The 20,320-nt window shown below is 41.1% G+C and overlaps 1 protein-coding gene across 1 annotated transcript in view; it reads left to right on the top strand.

Annotated features, from left to right (window-relative positions):
- The first annotated feature begins 4,503 nt into the window (after positions 1–4,503).
- SLC16A10 (solute carrier family 16 member 10) overlaps positions 4,504–20,320 on the top strand; it is a 65,495-nt gene continuing 49,678 nt past the window's right edge. Inside the window, exon 1 of the mRNA XM_051792205.1 lies at positions 4,504–5,147. Within this exon, the coding sequence (XP_051648165.1) occupies positions 4,781–5,147 (367 nt within the window). The 5' untranslated portion in view covers positions 4,504–4,780. The remainder of the gene's footprint in view (positions 5,148–20,320) is intronic.

The raw sequence follows: 20,320 nt of genomic DNA, 5'->3' as shown, positions 1-20,320 counted from the left end.
TTTTACAGGTAATGCCTGCCACTTTCTTTCACTTGCCTACCTTTAATAATAGCTCTGTGTTAACTATGTTCCAGACAATAATCTGTCTAGTCCCATCCACACTTCACTGAATAATGAACTAAACCTAAAATTAATTTGTAATGGAGCCGGCCTGAGCCATAATCCATGCTTTAGGTGAACCTAAAAAAGGAAAATGTTAAGTCTGGAACTGATGTTTTAAATAAATATAGAAATGGGAATTGGATGTGTTGCTTTTCCTTTGCTTCACTAGTTAGATTTTTAGGCTAATTCCTTTCTCTCTCTCATTCTGCTTGGTATTTCTGTTGCTAAAGCACAAACAAGAAACTAGCTATTATTGAATTAGGAAGGAACCTATATCTTGACAACTAATAGCAGTTTAGGAAACTTCTACTGTAGGTATTATCAAATTAAGGCTAGATGCTCCCAACACTTCCCACAGTAAACAAATAAAATCTGTGGGTTTTATCTTTGAGAATGTGACTCATTTGCTCAGCAATCAGATGCAGCCCTTGTACTTCATACGACTCAGCTGGAGCCCAGTCTGAAACATCAGTAGAACATCCTGTCTGGCTGAGAGATGCATAAACACTGCTTACTGAATGGGATTTAATGTAATGTTGATCTTCACACAGTTGGCAATACCATATGTTTTTGTGTTTTAATGGTTATCCTGTTTATCTCATCTTTCTGATTTAGGTCCAAATCCTTCTGCTGAATAGGTGTCTTACTTATACTAGCTGAAAATTATACAACAAAAAAGCTTCATCATTAAGAGCATGCGTTAGTCTAAGTGGTCACAAATTTTTTTGTTAGCTTCATGTCTTCTGTATAGTTCCTCAATCTCTTGTGTTTGTATCTATTGTACTGCTTGTAGCAAATTGTGATAAAGTTAGGCATTTTACTGAAAATCTTTTTTTTTTCCTGGATGATGTAGGTATACCCTTGTCATTGATTACAGTACAAATTCGAATCAGATTAATGGAATAAGGAAGAATTAAACTCTCTTAACATGTACTCTCCAGGCTTTGCATCCTGTTCAATTTACCTTCGCAGAATACTACATAATTTTGAAACACTCTACAGATATAATGGTTTATGGAAAAGTCTTGGTGTGTCACTAGCAGAGTACTTCAACAATAAAGGTAATTTTTTTGAAGTCATTGGCAATTGAAATATTCCTTATGGTCGAAGAAAATGCTGCATGTGAGAGCTACTGAAGCAGTGGTCTATTTTCAATAGCTTGTGAGAAAACAAGTGAATGTTTAGTGGGAAGCTGGCTACAGTTCCAGATAGGGTTGCAGAAGATGCCATTTTGTGGTCTCTGGGGCTTTTGAGAGCCCACAGGTGACAGGGCAAATTCCTCCTTTGGCACTGGCCTTTATGTATTGATCCTAAAAGAGGCACAACCTAAGTGCCATCATAGCAGATGTCTGTCGCAAAGCATTATGTCTTTCGCATGCACGGTTGCTGTCTGTTATCAGCTGTAAGGTATTAATAAAACATGTAAAATAAGTACATTACTATAAACAGGAACACATCTTAGACAAACCCAAGGTTTTTCTTACATCACATTTCTCAGCTTATCCACCCTCTCTTGATTTTTTTCCACTTTTCTCTCTGTTTTGCCATTGATTTCATGATTCTTTTTCTTGTTCTTGGGAACTACCAGGAAAATAGCTGAGATCTCAAGAGATTTCTCTCAAAATGGAAGAGGTTTAGCTCTTGACAGGAGCAGAGTGTACCAAAGTTTCCCTAGATATCTACTTGAGGCCCATAAAGGAAGGCCCCATGTGCCCTAATTTAAAAAAAATAAATAAAAATTTAAGTTTAGATAGATAACAATAGGACAACAAGGAATAGAATATGGAAGAAACATTCAGAACAGATATAGACATCAAATTTATAAAACCTGTATATTCTGAAGAATCAGATTTTATGACTCTCTATTCCCAAATGTGAGGAGAAAAGGAAAATAATTAGTTCATACTAATCAGGGTATAAAAAACACTCAATGACTGGAAAATAGAATTTGTTTCCAAAAATGCACAGAAGTGGAAGCTTTTCACAATACATTCACAATGGGTTTTTTCGAATACACATCCTTTATCTTAAAGACTGGGGGAGTTGTTACAGTGTTTGTAGGAAACAGGGAAATGAAATGCAGTACCTAAATATTACACTGAAAAACGTGCAGAGAAGGAATTACTCTTGTGCTTAACTGAATACTGTCCAAAACTGAAAAAATATCTGGTTCTTCCCTCCGGCTGATTTGACTACCTATCACACAGTTTGCAGCCCCCATTCAGGGAGGTAGGTGAAGTAATCTGAGGAGTCTAACTAAAAGTTAGAAATATATAATGTTGCACTGGCAGAACTGTGCTCCTTTGTATCAATCGTATTAAGATCCAGTCTTGGATTCTGCCTTTGTCTATTCTTACGCAACCGAAAGTTTAATTAAGTTAATCATTGCTGGCAAACGTAATGAAGGTTGATTCAAAAAAAGGTTTTCTCTATCACAACTGTTCAAAAAATGTTATATTGGGGTGGGGAAAATTATTGTAAGAAAGCTCTACAGATCTGGAAAACAGCCTCTGTACAAAGACTTACTGGAGAATGTGAAGTGTTAATTTTTGCGTGTTAAATTGCTTATGAAGTAGATTGAGCGTAGTTAAGCTTGGGGTTTTTCATAACCATCAAAACTTGTTTCTTGGGGGAACAGATGTGTTTTTCAATGGTCAGCGAAGTGTTCTCTCTTTGCTTTGACAATTATTACGTATTTCATACAAGTAGATTGTGTTTTGTTATAGGCTTTTATGTTTTCCATATTCTACTGCTGTTGTACGTGTACATGTAATGTTTTTATGTTTAATTCAGATGCACATAGGCAACAAGACAAATGGAGTATGCAGCAAGATTAGTGCATCTATAAAATGCACTTCATTGTAATCATAAATGTGTTTGTAAACTTTTTTAAAAAGTAACTTATTTTAAAACAAATGCGAACACACTAATCCTGCAAAATTAAAAATCCAAAGGTCGATATTGTTCTAAAAGCTAACACCTGCTCAATGTACATTACACAGGCTTTCATTACCCTGTTACATGGTTTTCTTTCTTTAGCTGCTACTTTTCACGTGGAGAGTGACCGAGTAATGTGTGCAGAACAAGAAGACACGGTCTTATGGATCTGTGCTTTATTTTGGACTAAGTTTTTTTTACCTGTGTGGCCACTGGTAGGTATAGGATGGAGAAGGCAATTCAGAGTCAAAAAAAGGAGGAAGAGGCTTTAACAGGCAGGTAAAGGAGTTGCATGGCGCAGATGATATAGCAGTAACAGCCCAGGTTCTGAAGGAAAAAGTCAGGATAGTGTACAAGAGCAAGAGGCTGCTTTGAGCACCCCAGGTTTCACAGGGAAGGACGAAGCATCCAGATTTATTCTGCTGATTTTCTTTGAAGAAGCTGCTCTTCCCCATCAAGCCCAAACTGCTTAAAACATAAGTAGCTGCCAAATGCCGGAACAGATGTGCAGCTGAAAGCTTGGAAGCAAGATCATGGGTCAAAACGCTTGTCATCTAACACTTCAGACCTCTCCTCTCCCTATCCTCTTACTTTACTGGCTGCGGGGAAGAAAGGTCAAGAGTTGATGCCTCTGTGCAAATGGGAAGCATGCCATGAGGTGTGCAAGAGCAGTATTTTCTCTTCCTTTGTATACAGAGAGTATTTTCCCTGCTTTTAAACAGAGATGACAAACGAGGAGATGCGGTTCCCTCACGGCCCCCTCTGGCACAGGGTGGCCCAAGGAGAGGTGGACAGCTGTCCAGGAGGACAGCGGATGCCCCGAGGGCCCCGAGCCCCCTGCCGGGCCCGGCAGCCTTCCCCTGGGGAAGGAGGGTGGAGGATGGAGCTCCCCGGAGGCCCAAGAGCGCCGGGCAGGGCCGAGCGCCAACTGTCACCGCGTGCGTGTGTGTGTGTGTGGCGGGGTGTGCGCATTTTGGGGCGGTTTCTCTTTACTTGGTTGTTGTTTGCAAACAGCCGGGGCGGGAGTTTCAGACTTTCCCCTCTCAGCTCGGTCGGCTGCAGCGGGTGCAGCTGCCCTGCCTCGTGGGGAGCGGGCTCGGCCTGGGAGCGGGGCCAGGGGCTTGTTTACCGCCCTGCCCGCCGAGGGCAGTGCGCGGTACCTGTGTGCGGGCTCGGGGCGCTCGCTCGCTCGCTCGCCCGCCCGCCTCCTGCCTCCCTCCCGCCCAGCGCCCGCGGCGGCCGCTAACCGCTGACTTCCAGCCTCACCCCTCTATTCCTCGATTCCCCGCTCCCCCTCTCCGAGCGGCCACGGCAGGAGCTCTTATCGCCGCCGCCGCTGACACGGCGCGGTCCCGCCCCGCTCCACCCCCTCCGCCGGAGAGGCAGAGCTGGAGGGCGGGGGGGAAGGAGGGCTGGCGAGGCGCGTGGCTTCGCCTCCCTTCCCCTTGCCCCCCTCCCGTCCCGCCTCCCGTCCCGCGGCCAATCGGCGCGGAGGGAAGCGCTCGTGCCGCTTACGCCCCCAGGGGAGCCCCCCTTTTAAAATAAAGCGGCGGCGGCACGGCGGGAAGAGGGAGGGTGTGTTGTGGCCTCGTTAGGTCTGGCACATCGACGGGCGGACACATAGACGGGGCGCCGCAGGATGCCCGCGGTGAGGAGGTGAGGCAGGCGGGGGACGAAAGGTCGTGAAGAGAAGGAGGAAGGCGGGAGCGGCGCTCCTGAGGGTCTCTTGCCCGCTCCGAGGATGGCGCCGGTGAGCGAGCAGCTGGAGCCTCAGGGTGCGGAGGGGGACCCCGCCGCCGCGCCCCCCCTACCCGGCCCATCGGCGGCTGAGGAGCCGCGGCGGGAGAACGGCAGCGAGTGGCGCCCCGGGACCGGCGAGAGTAAGGCCCAGCCCCGGGCGGCGGCGGAGGCCCCCGGGGGCGCGGGCTGCCCCGGGAGCGCGGCTGCGCCGGAGCCCCCCGAGGGCGGCTGGGGCTGGGTGGTGATGCTGGCCGCCATGTGGTGCAACGGCGCCGTCTTCGGCATCCAGAACTCCTGCGGGGTCCTCTTCGTCTCCATGCTCCAGCTCTTCGGCGGCAGCGAGGACAAGCAGCTGGCCTTCAAAACAGGTGAGAGGCGGCCGGGAGAGGGGTCGGCGTCGCTTACAGCCCGTTCCGCCTCGGGCCTTCCCCGCCCCCAGCCCGAGCGCAGGAGGTGTCCCGGCCGGGGCTCTGCCTGCCGGCGGTGCCGCCGCCCGGCGGTCGGTGTCCGAGCCCCGCGGGGCTCTCGGGGCCGGCCGCGGGCAGCGAGACCCCTCGGCAGGGGCGTGAGGGCCGGGCGGAGCCTGCCCGTGCCCGCCGCAAGCACGTGGGGCTGGGCTGAGCCTCTCGGAAACACTCCTTTCGTCGGGGGCAGGAGAAGCTGCTCTCGCCTCCCGGCGAAGGTGCGCGCTCGCAGCCGTGGCCCCGAGGCAGTGCCGGGGGCAGCAAGATCCGGGGATATCAGGGGAGAAGCTGCAGGGAGAGAAGCAGGTGTACCCTGGCTTCTTCCGCAGCTGTATCTTTGTGTCTGTCATCGTGCATTGTTGGGAAGGGTGCACGCTCCCGGTCCCAGAAATCTTTAATCCCCTGCCCTCGTGAGCCTAATGGTTAGTCTAAATGATTAATTAATAGTGGGGTATAGTGGCACTTAAAACATTTCAAAAATGGTCTTAACAGTTGCTAAAAAGAGCATGTCAATGTGCAGATTTACTGCTGTAACCAATATCACAAAACTCATGAGTAAAATTAGTGGTGTTTACTCGACTTTAAAGACCTTAATAGTACTATCACAATCAAATATCCACTCTGCTATTACTGATCTAAACCACTCTGGACACATAAGTATCAATTAGTTCAAAGGTGAGCATAAATTCTATTTTATTTTACATAAGTTTTCTTTGGAATGTGTCTTGTGCTTTGACTTTGCAAGCTGAGGAAATGCAGTTCTTGGATCTCGCAATAATAACAAATTAATAGCTATAATAATTTATTATAGTAAATAAAGTTGGCTTATTTAAAAGGTAGCTTCATTTAAACTATTAAAAATGAAATATTAAAAGAGCAAATGTTGTCTTTTATGTTTTTGTTCCTTTCTAAAAAAAAAAAAAGGTGTTCCAGGTAGTAGCCTTGCAGAGGTGGAAGCCTTCTAGGAAACTTACTACTTAGTAGGTGATACAGATCTTTAAAAGAGTTTTGAAATCTATGTCTTCCTTAATACTGGGATAAGTGGGCCTAAAGTTGAGATGTAGGAAACAAAGAGGCTAATTTTCCTCCCCCAGCTTAATAACAATATTTTTGGCTGAAGTAGAAAACCAAGGCAGGTGTTTGGACTGAAGTAGGAAAGCTGGAAAGCTGTGGTGGAGCATTAAGTGATGTGTTCTCCAGCATTTGAACTGTTTATGGTGATATAGAAGGTGTATGCCTCGGTGTCCTTGAGCCATAAAGATGAGACGCTACATCTACACCTCAGGTATGGCAGTGTCTGCTTTGCAGCTGGGAAATTCATATCCAGAAGTAGGTGTCTGGGCTCCTTAGCCTGCACAGGAGAAGAAAGAGGTTCAGAGAAGTTGCTGTGAACATTTGCATACTGACCTGGGAGTCCCTGGCCAGTCAGAAATGCAGAAGCAAATGCATGGCTGATACTCTCTCTGTTCATGATGCAGAGGTGTAATTGCTTTTTCTGGTTCTGTAGTAACAACCTCTCAAAACTGTTGTCATGTACTTAAAAAAAGTCTTTAAGTACTAGTGCAATAGTCAAAATAATCCACAAGAGACAGATTGAAACTATTATGTTTTACCTTCCAGAAGAGTAGTTGCACCACTGGTGTTTGAGTGAGGCGAGATTGTGGGTGTGCTCCACCCATGTTTTTGAAAATTTGCCCAATTGAAGAAAAGAGTGTGTGTGGGGAAATGGGAACTGGCTTTAAAGCCTAGATCTTTTGCATCCTGCTTAGAAGAGCAGAAAGAGTCCTGGATGGAGCCAGCACCTCCTGCATTGCTTTTTAAGTGATCTGAAAAACAAAACCAGCCAGCTGCAGCTGCAGTTTGTTTTGCTCTATCAGATGTGCTCTGGTTTGGGTAATGCAGAAGACAATATTTTTGCCTTTTTTTTTTTTAAACTCAGGTTGGTTTAAGTTGGGGGAAATACCATGAGATAGCTGCCTTGGCTAGACAACTTGTGTGCATGTGAAGGAGGACTGCAAATTAAAAAAAAAAGGAGTCTCCTGTGAACAGCAGATAAAAAGGTGTCCTTGCTTTCAGTGCCTAAAAGTGCCTTGATGAGTCAGGGGCACTGTAAGAGCTAAGCAGCAGCTGTCAGAGAGAGCTTTTTGTTTCTTAATGTTGAGCCTCATTGGCTAGTAACTGTTTGCTATTTTTTTCTTGTCTTGTGAAGATAGGACCAAATGTGAACTGAATTAAAATCCTCATCGAATATTTAGCTTGCCAAAAGGGGGAGCTATGATCAGGATGGCCAATTGCACTTAGTGTAATGTAGCTCTTATTGAACACTGATGGATTAGCTGGCACTGGTGTAGAAAGAAAAAGAATGACTAATGGAAAAAGTCACTATTTAGTGTTGGAGAAAACTCTAACCTGATTATTCCCATTATATTGATTATAGTACTTAATCTAGTTGGGTTTTTTGTTTGTTTATTTTTTTTGTGCTAGGACTAATTGCTACCCAAATCTGGGAGTGGAAACTGCATTTGAGTTAGATTTAGTGAGTTGGAAAACTGGAATTTGTAGTGAATTGCTGTGTGGTTTTGGTTTTTTTAATAGTCTAATTCTTCTGAAAATTTTTTTTTTAAATCTAAAATGCTGATTTTTGAGAGGTGTGAATATTCCAGGTAATTTCTTCAGTGATCCCAGGTGTCTGTTTCATCTCACTTTTGATCCAGAGTACCACAGAATTCAGATTTTTTTTTCTTTTAAGTTCTAGGATTACTTAGCCTCTACCATAAGCACATGTGTTGCCAGAGGTTTCTGTGTACCTGCTCTTTTGGGACTAGTCAGTAGCTGTCTCTTGCTTGTTTTTCTCAAAAATAGGAATTAAGTAGGTTATAGTATGTGCTGTTTTTGTTATCTCTTAATAGCATTTTGTAATATCTTAAAAATGTATGCCTATTTCTTCGTGTAAGGCAAAATGGGATGACATTAAGTATCATAGTCTGTGCTATTTTTATTAGTTTTAGTAGATGGATGGATATTTATCAGTGCGAAAGGCAAAAAGGGAGGAGGCAGAATGGAGTAGGATGTTATCAAGAAGTGACTCTGCCTTGTAGATGAGAAGTGGAAGGAACCAAAAGTACAGGCAAGGCAGCAGGGCCATTTCCAAAATGCAGCATCAACACTGGATGTGTAAGGTAAATAACTATAATTAACATTGTTGCAGGATTTAGGAGCAGCAACAGAAAAACCTGTGCTGCGGATAAGAGAGGGTTCACAAATGTTTTCAAGGAGCACCTTGTTATAATTATTTTTTATGTAAAAATTTGAACATAACTAGTATACAGTATTTTGGTATTCTGTTAGTAAAAAGCTCACTTCCTTGCTCATGTAGTGCACTATATAAGCAAATCTATTGTTTCCTTGGGTAGCTACTTTTTTGTTCAAAAGCTAATTGATGTACAGCTGCAGTAGAGGAAAAGCCCCCAATGTAAGTATAAAACTTCTAGAAAGGTGTGCCTGAAGTCTCAGGAAACTACTCTGTTCATTGTTTATAGTTCATTGTGTTTGAGGAACAAGTTGGGTGGAAAAAACCCATGTCAATGAAATACAGGATGCTCTTGGCCCTTGGAAATAGAGCAGACCTAGTGGGCCTCTAGTGCTCAAGTGCAATTGTAGCCTAATCATCCTTTAAGGGAACGGATCAGGTTCTGGGACCATTCCAGGCTCTGGCAGGAAAAATGCTTGGTTCCTTTCCCTGTTGAAGTTGCCACATGGGGATGAGGAGCACTGAGCCAGTCCCATTGTTATCTAAGTTAGGGATCTGTGTGTGAGTCCCATCTAGTCCTGTGTTGTGCTGTCTTCATAGATGCCTCTACTGTACAGGGTTTTGTGTGTGTATGTACACATACCTGTTTTCAAAAGGGAAGTAAATACTATGATACTAGTGGCAACAGAGATAAAAAGGCTAGGTTTCAGTTTAAAAAAAGTTAGATAAGACTAGTTTAATTGCTCCTTGTTCTATAATTTACAATGCCGGTTCTGTAATTCCCCTGGATTATTATCTCATATGTCTGGAGCGCTTCTCTTGAACTCTTGATAAGTTGTCTGCAGACTGATTAGCCTTGAGTCTGCTAGTTAGGTTGGTTTTTTTGTGTTTTTTTTCCTCATCTTGAATTCACGTTGGTTAGATCATTTTATTTCCAGGTGCAGGTTAACTTGCAACAAGTTGCTTAGTTAGGGAGAATACTCTTCCTAATGTGTCTGAAAGCTGGTTACCGGTTTATTTTTGTGGGTTTCTTAAGAGGCAGTACTTTCATTTCTCTCTAAAGACGGCTGGCTATTGCCACCACTCTGCCTGAAATTCACATGCCTCAAGTTATTAGCTTTGGTGTGCTGCCTGTCAGACAAAACTGTATCCTCTAAAATCAACTTCATACAAATCCACTGAAATGCTAAGTTTTTACCGTACTTTATTCATAACAGTTTTGTTCCATGTGAAATACTTTTCATACTTTCAATGTTACTTCTGTGTCATCGTCTCTGCTCCTATAAGCTTCTGTAATGTAGAGAAGAAGGGTACTGTGTCATGTTACAAAATGAGGCTTTGCTGTTTTCTGGCATGAATGATGTACTATGATAACATTGTGCTGTCTAGTTTGCATTATTTACATAACCTAATGTTTTTCTTGCTACTTATTATTAGTACCTGCAGCCAGTGAAGCTTGGTTGACTTTGAAGTTTTCCAGTGTGCATTGCTCCTTGCTCTTCAACCTTGTTTTGTTTAATTGATCCCTGTAATCTGTTCAGTGTCATCTTATTCATCCATTTTGGCTGCCATTCTTTGAGGTTTCTCAACTCCCTTCCTCATTTTGGGTTGGCCTAAATAACTGCTGTCTAAAGGGGAAGTTAGTAAAATGTGTGTGTTTATTAATAGACCTTCTTCTTGGACTTAGCTAGATGTACCAGGGTTTAGTGTTTGCCTATCTATAAAGATGATTTCATTTTTCAGCGCAGTCTGCTTTGTGTCCAGACACTTTAAGTTTCTTGATAATGTTCTCTCTCTTATCATGATTTCTTTAACCTCCTTAGATGAGTACTGTTAAAAGCCATCTTGAAGTTTAAATGTAATGGTCTTTTTTGTGTGTGTGTGTGTGAAGAAACAGTAGACTGTTCTTAAACTGTTATAGCACAATTTGTCTACTTACTCTTTTAGCAAGTTTGAGTTAATTCAGTAATTAGAAATAAGAACAAAATGGCTAAGATTGTGGCCTTTCTGCCTGGAGCAATGTCTACTAGAGCAGGCTGCTGAGGACCTTGCCCAGGGAGGTTTTGACCATCTGCAAGGATGGAGACTCTGCAGGCTCTGAGGGTTATCTGTGCAAGTGTTTGACCACCCTCACAGTAAAGAAGATTTTTCTTACCTTTAAATGGAATTTTCTGTACTACAGTTTGTGCCCTTTGGCTCTTGCTTCTTGAGAAGAGTTTGACTCAGTCTTTTTTAATTTCCTCTCATCAGATATTTATGCATGCTGGTAAAATTGCTGTCCCTCCCCCCAGCGTTTTCTTGAACCTAACCAACTCCACCTCTCTCAGCCTCTCACCGTCTGTCAGATGCTTCAGTTCCCTTCTCATTTTTGCAGTCCTTTGCTGGATTCACAGTAAAAAGAAGACTACCTGCTCCACCTTTGGCGTAGTTGGGGGTTCAGACTCTTGAAGCTTGAGGATCTCAGAGAAGGTAAAGTCAATCTCTTGCCACCTCCAGTGCTGTGCAGTGTTCTGACCCCCTCCCACATTTCCTTCACCTGGTAACACAAGCATACGCCTCCTTAGGCATCTGAGTGCCTGCCTGCCTCAGTGGGGAGCCACAGACCTGCTCCATGCATCCTTCCTGAGGAGCACAGTCTGAGTTGGGACCTATGGTGTCATGGGGGACATTTGCTGCAGTGTGTGCTGGGGAGTGTGCCCTGTGGCAGCACCACTGGTGAGCGAGTGTTGGCTGCTCTGAGAAGAGCAGCTGGTCCCCTTTGCTATGCCCTGTTGTTGGCCAGCTGCCTTGGCTCTGCTGTTGGAGCTGTGCTCTAGCTCAGCCCCTTCATGATGTGAGGGCTCAGCAGTCATATGAAACTTAGTATTTAATGTTTTCTGAATTTTATATACATATTACCCACCGTTTGAAGAGCCACATACAGATAATCTTAGCTGAGGAACTCAGTGGCAGTTCAGATTTAGCTGTAGCATTGTTGTTGCTTGGAGACTATCCTAATCTGTGTTTCAGTTCCTCATTTCTAAATTTGTGGATTAATTTATTAATACATTTGGGAATTAGTATTTGATCAGTCACATAAACATTTTCAATAAACATTGATCTATAATGCTCAGCAAGTAATTACCCAATTTGAAATGGCTTCTACTCTGTGAACTCCATGGAAGGAGATGCACTGATTACTTGCATCCAAGCTAATGCAGCACTTATAAGGTAGCTGCTTGACATTAGAATAGTCAATTCCTTCATTATGTGAAGGAATTATATAGGTTGTTTCTTATATATTCTTATATATTTTGTATATTTATTCTTTCATTTTGTGAGCAAACAAACAATGCAGACTTAGACTACTGCAGTTCAATCTTCAGCAAACATGTACAGGAAGGACAATTCTATGAGAAAACATTCTCTTGTGATCTTACACTATCTGTTTTAGTTCCAGAGATCTAATTTATTACAATAACAGCAGCTCTGGTTTATATCTTGCTGTTAATTTTCATGGGAACTGGACAGGAATGACTGGTTTTAATAGCTAAGTTAGAGCAGCAGTCCTTTAGTAAGGATGGGACCAATTTAAAAATCATCAATGTTAGTTCCCACACACAGGAAGGGATTACTGGGATGTTGAGCCCAGGCTCTTGCTATCAGCAGCATGTCTGTAATCCCATGGAACGCGGTCTCAGACTTGAAGTTGCAAAGCAACTTTTTTGTTCTCTTTTTCCTGAATAAGAGAAGTAGTGAGTTCTTTGGCTGTTTATCTTTTGCAGTGTGCTTTGTACAGTAGAACTGTATTTTATGTATATGTCCAAAGTAACTCAATAGTTTTTTTTCTTTTGCATTTTTAAGAACACAGATAGGAAGACTAATAAATTAATAGCTAATATGTTTTAAATTACTTAATTCTCTTAGTTTCTGGCTATTGTCCTCTGGGAAGTTCCTTGTAAAATCGTCAGTAAGGGTTGTCTTTTGGCTCCTGCTCTGGGTTTTAGCCATTTTTTCAAGATACTTCAATAAAAATGTTGCAAATAGAAAATGCATTGGGTAAATAAAAAAAGTCTTTCTACTTCATTTTAAAGAAGTATCTTGATATCACATAATTCTAGCTGTATTTTGTCAGTGCTCTAACTCTAAACAAGGATAATACACTATGGCATAATGTTCTAAATATATTGTGATCATTAAGCTTTTGCACTCTAGAAGGAATGAACAATCCTTTCTTCTGGAATGAAACATAGCTTTCATAGTTGCAAGTTCATTATATGAGACTAGGAACAGTGTTCTTGTGTATAAGGTAGGAGAGCTGCTCTTTTGCCAAAAAAAAAAACAACCAAAAAACCAACACATCACTCAACTAAGGCAGCAAAAAGAGATTGTTCTAATTAGACAAATCCTAGTTTTAGCACTTACTATATTGCAGTGAATGCTTAAGAACTCAGTGCAAGAAGAAAAGAGAAGGTTAGTATTCATTTAAAAAGTGATTGAGTGAGTGTTGAGATGGGCTGTATCTTTGTAGGCTTTTGTGCTGTCTCCCTAGAACTCCCTGTTGTCCTTGGACTGACTTTTGTGACTTTGTCTTGTCAATTTTCTATACCCAGGCGTGGACTAGCCATGCTCATGTTAAGTAACTACTCAGTCTGCTCTAGACTGGAATCTGGATGGCAGGTAAGGCACATAAAGAATGAACAGTTGAACAACAAAGACATTGGTATAGAACAGAAACCAATTTGGTTTGTCCAAGCAGACCTGTATCTCTTGTCAGAAGAGCTGGAAGCACTAAGTGTACTTGGCCTACACAGCCAGGGCTTACTTGGACAGTAACCTGATCCTATGTTATAATTAAACATACTGGAGATGTGCTGGTTTTGAATAATCTCAATGGGTTGCACAGGTGAGACTGAAAGCCTACTTGTTGTCAGTTTGCTCCATGTTTAGCACATGTAGTAGTTTCAAAGTGGTTTGATGTCAGCTTCTATGTAATGCTGCTTGTTTTTATGAGAGAGAAGAAGGTGTGGCAATGGTGTTTTACCTAAAGATGCTCCTAATCTCAAGCATGTGAGATTGAAATTGAGAAGCTGAACTGTGGTGCATATTTAGGACATATCAGTGGTATGTGTCATGATTCAGAGTAACAGCCTTATTAGAAAGTTGATGTAGTGTTGCTAGATAATATTTTTTCAAATCTTGAGTGTGCTATTTATATGATGACTTTTGGGTTCTCATTCAATTTATTCATGAAAATACTGCCTGTGGCCCCTTGAGTTCATTGATTTCAGTTGTCATGTGTGTGACAAAACTGGAGGTATGTACTTTAAACAAAGCCTTTATGGTTTTGGCACACGAAAAGGAATTTGAAATTGACCTTTGTTCTTTTGTAACTTAAAGTAGTTTCCTACCTTTGAAATATTTATGTAACTTATGCGCATCAAACCCCAACCTTGCATTCCAGACTTGAAAGAAATTAGGACTCTCAGCTTATAGTTTCTGACACAGCTGGGTTCTGGCAGTGATCTAGAAAATTAAATCAACACTGGGGAGTCTTCTGGAAGCTTAAATAAATTGTGCAAGCCTGGGATGTATTTTATAATCCTATCAGAGTAACCCCATTTTTTACAGATTGAAGCATGAAGCATTAACAGCTTTTTATACCCCTCTATGTATCAAAGTATTTTGTTAATGGTGCAGCAGTTTAATGAACGTTTAGTTTCATGCAGTGAAATCACTGACCCTTGAAGATGTGTGTTGGGGGACTGGGATAGAATTGGGTGGATTACTGGGATGGCTGGAATAGAACTGCACAAAATCAATATGGACAATATTAGTCTTTGCGTAGTCAGAAGTTTAGTCAGAATGACCCAACTCCGGTGTTCTGAATTTTTATTGCTTTTTCTGATATCAGGCAAAGAAAACAGTATGTTGCATGCAATTTGTGCTCTCTCATGCTGTGTTATTGATCTTTTGTATATGTGGTATAAGGCATTTAACTTAATGTATGTTATGTGATAATTTTTTTAGATGAACATGTATTATTTCAGCAATTGGTCAAAATTTTAAAATATTTTAAAAATAATTTAACTGTATTTATTAAGGATAATTGGGAAAATACAGGTAGGGAAAGGTGGATATCCTACAAACTACTCTGCTGCTTGTTCTTTGGGACATTGTCAATGCTACTTCTGAGCATTTGAGATTTCTTTTCTGGTTTATGCGGTGTCCCACCTACCAGCATTCTAAGTATGTATTTTCCTGATCATAGATAAGTGAGGTGCTATAAACAGTAATTTAGAAACCAGGTGAAAAATTCTATCATTTTGTTAAAATTGCCTGCATCTGGACCTATGTGGTTGTTCTGGAGTTTCAAACAAAAAGGATATGGATTCTTAGTGTGAGAAGGATTAGAATGGAAAGGATAGAAACTTCATTTCAATATGAAAATTTGCTGCAAGTTTTATATTGTCTTCTGAAGGTGATCAATCTTAGCATGTCTCACAATTTCTTGTTTATAAGCAGTTTGGATTCTATGGAAGCTTTGAGTGCTAGTTCTTTGGGATATGATCTCTGCCAGCTGAGATGCTGATTGCTGCTCAGTGTTTACTGTGCAGATGTGGTATTACAAACAATATTCTTAGAATGAAAGGATTTCCATTATTTTTATCAAGACATTGCTTTACAAAAAAATGTTAGATCTCTGCTTTCCTTGAGCTTTTGCAGAGCTCTATAGAGAGTGCTGTGTGAACTGTTTTGGGATTCCTCTTCAACACACCTTTTTGGTTTTTTGGAAGAGAATAATTTCTGTGACTACAACAGCGCAGCTTTGTCACATTGCCTTAGAACCTGGTTACTGCTTTTCTTTTTTGTGTTAAACTAAAATCTGAAGTACAGGGGGCTCAGTGGACTCTAACAGATAATTAGGGGTGGTCGTATTTAGAAAATAGAATTAACAGTTTAGAAATGAGTACTAACAGTAATGTGAATAAGGTGACTAGGCTTGTGACTCTCTGGCTGGTGTGATTGTAACCAATCAGTGGATTTATTGGGTCTTATCAGAAATTAAGTAAATCATGCCTTTTTTTTTTTTTTCCATTTTAAGACATTAAATGCTACTTTGACCACACAGTTTTTAATACTGTTTCCTGTACTGTGCACCATTGATGATTCTGATAAAATACGTTACCATGATTGATTCTTAACTATATAACTATTTCCCATTCTAAAGCTTAAGATTCATCTTTTCATTTTACTCTGCATCCTGCTTAATAGATAAGTAACATGTTAATTTTATATATATTTGATCTATATGTCATAAAATCCGTAAACCTTTCAACTAGAATGGGGGAGAGGTTGCCCCTTAGCAACTTTACTTGTTTCCTAACAAGCTACAGACCCTGTAGAGTATGTAGACTCTATTTTTACAAAAGGCAGTGGATTTACTCTGCAATGTAGAGCCCTCCATTACAGAATCATAGGATATCCTGAGTTTGAAGGGACCTACAAGGATTATTGAAGTCCAGTTCCTGGGCCTGCACAGAACAGCCCCAAGAATAACACCACGTGCCTGAGAGCATTGTCCAAACACTTCGTGAACTCTGTCAGGCTTGGCGCTGTGACCACTTCCCTGGGGAGCATGTTGCAATGCTCAACCACCTTCTGGGTGCCTGCCCCTCTTCTTCCCTTCGTGAGGAAGTTGTAGACTGCCATGAGGTCTCCCCTCGGTCTTCTCTTCTCCAGACTGAACAAGCCAAGTGACCTCGGCTGCTCCTCGTGTGGCTTCCACTCTAGACTCTCCACCACCTTCGTAGCCCTCCTTTGGATGTGCTCTAATAGCTTTGCACCCTTCTTATATTGTGACACCCAAAACTGCATACAGAACTTGAGGTGAGGCTGCACCAGTGCAGAGCAAAGCAGAACAATCACCTCCCTTGACTGCGTGGCAGTGCTGTGCTTGATGCACCCCAGGATATGATTTGCCCTTGAGTTTGTAAGCTCTACTTTTTCTTAACTTTAAATTTCCTGACAGAAGACTCACGAGGGTCATAAACTGTTTTTTTTCTCAGGCCATTACCGCCAGAATTACCACATGTCTTTGTGCAAAACTCATAGCTTGGGAGTGTGATGAATTAATTTTAAGGTAATCTTGCCATTAAGTGTGAAATTGTATAATGAATAAAATCCTTTTTTCTTGAATAAGTGCCTGTAGTGGCCAATGTTTTAGTGAAATGTTGTGTAGCTTTGTGTAAAACATCAATTGAATTGTGTGACTAAGGGTTTGTGATTGGGGGAGTACATGAATGTTTAGTGGGAATCTAAGAGATAGTTAAAGAATGGTTTAGCAGTATTTACATAAAGGTAGTTGAAATAAGGGGAGTTTAGGACTAGTGTAAATGCAGAGGAAGGAAGAAGGAACCTCCACCTATTATTAGGCCTGGTGAAAGAGATCAAAGGTAAAATCAATCTGCTTATTTTAAAAGTGGGACATCTTGTTAAGCTTAGTGAGAATGCTGCATCCACACAGATTTATTTACTTTTTTTGTACGGACTTGCCTTTTAAATTGACTGTACTGCTTCTGATAACAGCTATGCTTTGCTGTTGACATTGTTATTTACTTTAGCAGTTACTTTTTGTCTTTAGCTACTCTGTCCATTTTTTAAGAAGTAACTTCACGACTGAAAAGCCTCTTCCTGTGCAGTTGGTTTAGCTTAGGATGGGCACATGTCCTTTGAAGTTCAATAAGTCATGAATTTCAGTTTAGTGTAAGACAAGGATATCACTGTTTTAAGATGGAAAACAGTACCATGGGCTTTTAGAGCTGATCTGTTCATATGCTTGACTCAATTTAAGGATTATCAGTTTGAAGTATTATGGTTACATTTTTGCCCTCAGTAGTTATATCTGGCATGTGTTAAAATATTAAATGGGCAAACTATATATAGTCGTTCCCCTCCGTACCTTTTTTCCTGTTTTTATCTGGGTCACTATGGGAGTGCTGAAGCAAATGTGATTATCAGAGGGTTTTGTTATGTTCTGAAAGGCATGATATGTACTGAGGTGAGAGGCAGCCTTCCTAAATGGTACTGGTGCTGATCATTCTGTGGTGCTTTGCATCACACTGTACCAGTAATGTGCATTTTGCGTTCACTGGTGTTTTTTTTTCTTTTGCCTTGCTCTGCTTGTCTGTTTTGCTGCACTGGAATGTTGGGTGACATTTTCAGACAGTGATGTAAAATATGCAAGGGTGATATTACACCTGGAGAGACCTGGCAAGGCATAGAATTCAATTGGCAGATTATAGCAGATGGGGATCTATTCAGTTCATTCAGTGGTGTGTGGAGAGTTACTCAGCTTGGCCAGATGTGGGCTTTAACTTTAGGGTGGGCTGAAACTCTGCAGTTTACCCTAGCTTTGCTGACTGGATCTCCACTGGCTCTAATGGGAGCTTTGACTCCATATTCACATGGGCATCTACACTTGGGTCCTTTAATATGCTTTAACTTGGAAGTTGAATCCAACTCCAGGTGTCCTGTAGTGACCCTGGGCACAACAAAAAATACTGCCATACACTTGTGTGTGCTGCATCTGTATGGTCTTTGTTCTGACTAATAATATCCACTCTGATGTGCAGACCAGTGCATGCTACTTAGAGACCACATTTGCAAACCCAGTTAGTTGAATCTTTAGGGGGTTTATTGTCAAAGTTATCTTTCCTTTTGAAGGTTTATCAGAGCCTGATAAGATCGATACAGAAAGCAATGCCCCTTAGAACTCTTTGATGCTCTTGATGTAGTATGTAGTTAGGAATTTAGCTCTATTTGCTGAACTGTCTTCCATGTGATGTTATATGAGCTTCAGCTTCTAATTGCTCTGGAATTTACTTAATGGCATATAGAAAACAGGCTGATACTGACTTTCTGTGGCCAACACTTTTGTATGATTCCATTCCTCAAAGCAAATGTAAATTCGTCTTGTATTTGGAATGCTTAAATTCGTTTATATAGCTCCCAGCAGTTAGACTGTAATTGTGGGTGCTGTGTTCTTTTGAATTATTTCCAAATATAAGGCAGTTATAGGCAGCTTTTCCCAGCATGATTGTGGCCAGTGGTTTGGTGATGAGCAAAGTTAGGCTACACAGAAGAAAAAAAAAAATCAATGTGAGAACATCAAGAAAGTTGAATCTTACCAACCAGCAGTGGTAGACCTCTAAAGCGTGTTCTTGGAGATAAATTATAACTGCTTGGTGGTGTGATTTTTTTTTTTTTTTTTTTTTTTCCTCCTCCTCCCCTCTGTAACCTTCTTGTTTCTAGTTTTTGTCTTGGCAGGATTACAGAGCCCCTGGCATACACGGAGGCCAGACAGTGCTAGTCAGTTATGTCCTGTCTCTGGGAGATGGAGTTCATGCTGAGCACCACATTTGGTAGAAGTTGGAAGCTGTAAATTGCTTCCCTGAAATTTGTCATGGCAGGACCTAATGCTTTGCCAAAGTATCTGAGACATGCCAGTTGGTACCTGCCATTCAACACTTTTTTTTTTTTTAATTTAAAGTGTTGGCTGGGCTAATATGCTATTTGAGACTTTTGGTCATATATTAGTTATATCTCATCAAGATCTCCAAATTTAATTTACAAGTATTTGGTTGGTTTTTAGGAGGAAACTGTCTAATAAATAAATGATCTGACTAGGATTTAACTGGATATTACCAAATACAAGTGGAATCATTCTGGTAATGTTTTCTGATTCTAAGGAAAACACTTAAAACATTGTAGCGATTAAAACTTGAAAGTATTAGCTGTAACATAGAGTTTGTAGTTACTTTTAGGTTATGTTGGTGTTACAGGTTAGATAGAACAATAATAGAAAAATTGAATCTGAAGGCTTAAACACTATTTATGCTTATCTCTTGATGTAAAAAGCCCTGATTATGATCACGTTGGTACTCACTCTTATATATGCCATATATATATTATATAGGAAATAATTGTATTTGGTTTTTGCCTTTTTTTTTGTTCTGTAATGTTTTGGTTTCTCTGAAAATAGACCAGTTGCTATGAAAACAGGTTGTTGGAATAGCATGCTGCCTGGTTTTGGCTTAAACAGGCGTAGGCAACCAATGGCACTACTGTGGTTCTGCCTGTTAATGAAGGGCCACTTTCTTTTTTTCATTAACAGTTATTATCTGTATGTGGGCAGCATCTGCAAAGGTCAGTGCTGTGCTATTAGAAAATGGCTCCAATGCTATTTTAGTTTTTTTTCTTAAGTTGTCTAGATAACATTCTTTCTTGTCTCAAGATTTTGCTGTGTTGTCGATCTTCAGCATCAAGATGTAAGGTCTCCGTGTTCCTGTATGTATCAGCTCTCAATATTTTACTGATGTGAATTGCCAAGATGAAGCACTGGTTTCCACAGTTTCTGTTTGCAATTGTCTGCTTTTCTGAGCTTTCAAACCAGAGAAGAAATGCAGGAAAATGGAAATACTCTTCTGTTATTTTAATAGTTTTACTACTCTTATTACATTTACTTTTACGTTTCTTATATTAAATGAGTTAAGATGTTCTCCACTTTTGATTGGAAAAGAGGGAAATGTAAAAGTAACACTTAATCCAATTAATGTATTTTCCTGCTCCGATTCATTGTGATGACTTAGAGCATCTGGTGGTAACTGAGCATGAGCTGCTTAAAGTCACAGAAACCCAATTCCCATTATTTCTGCTCATTGAAGGGAATAAATAAATTACCAGACACTAATCTTGGGATAATTGCTTGCTGAGCAGGAGATCTTAGCTTTTAAAGAAATTAGTTTTGTAAGTTTATGGAGCTGTCAGAACTAGTGAACTATTAAAA

The sequence above is a fragment of the Manacus candei genome, unplaced genomic scaffold (genome assembly GCF_025592945.1).
Source record: "Manacus candei isolate 608988 ecotype Guabito, Panama unplaced genomic scaffold, ASM2559294v1 h1tg000034l, whole genome shotgun sequence".
Classification (NCBI taxonomy): domain Eukaryota; kingdom Metazoa; phylum Chordata; class Aves; order Passeriformes; family Pipridae; genus Manacus; species Manacus candei.
This window is presented reverse-complemented; position numbering and strand designations above follow the sequence as displayed.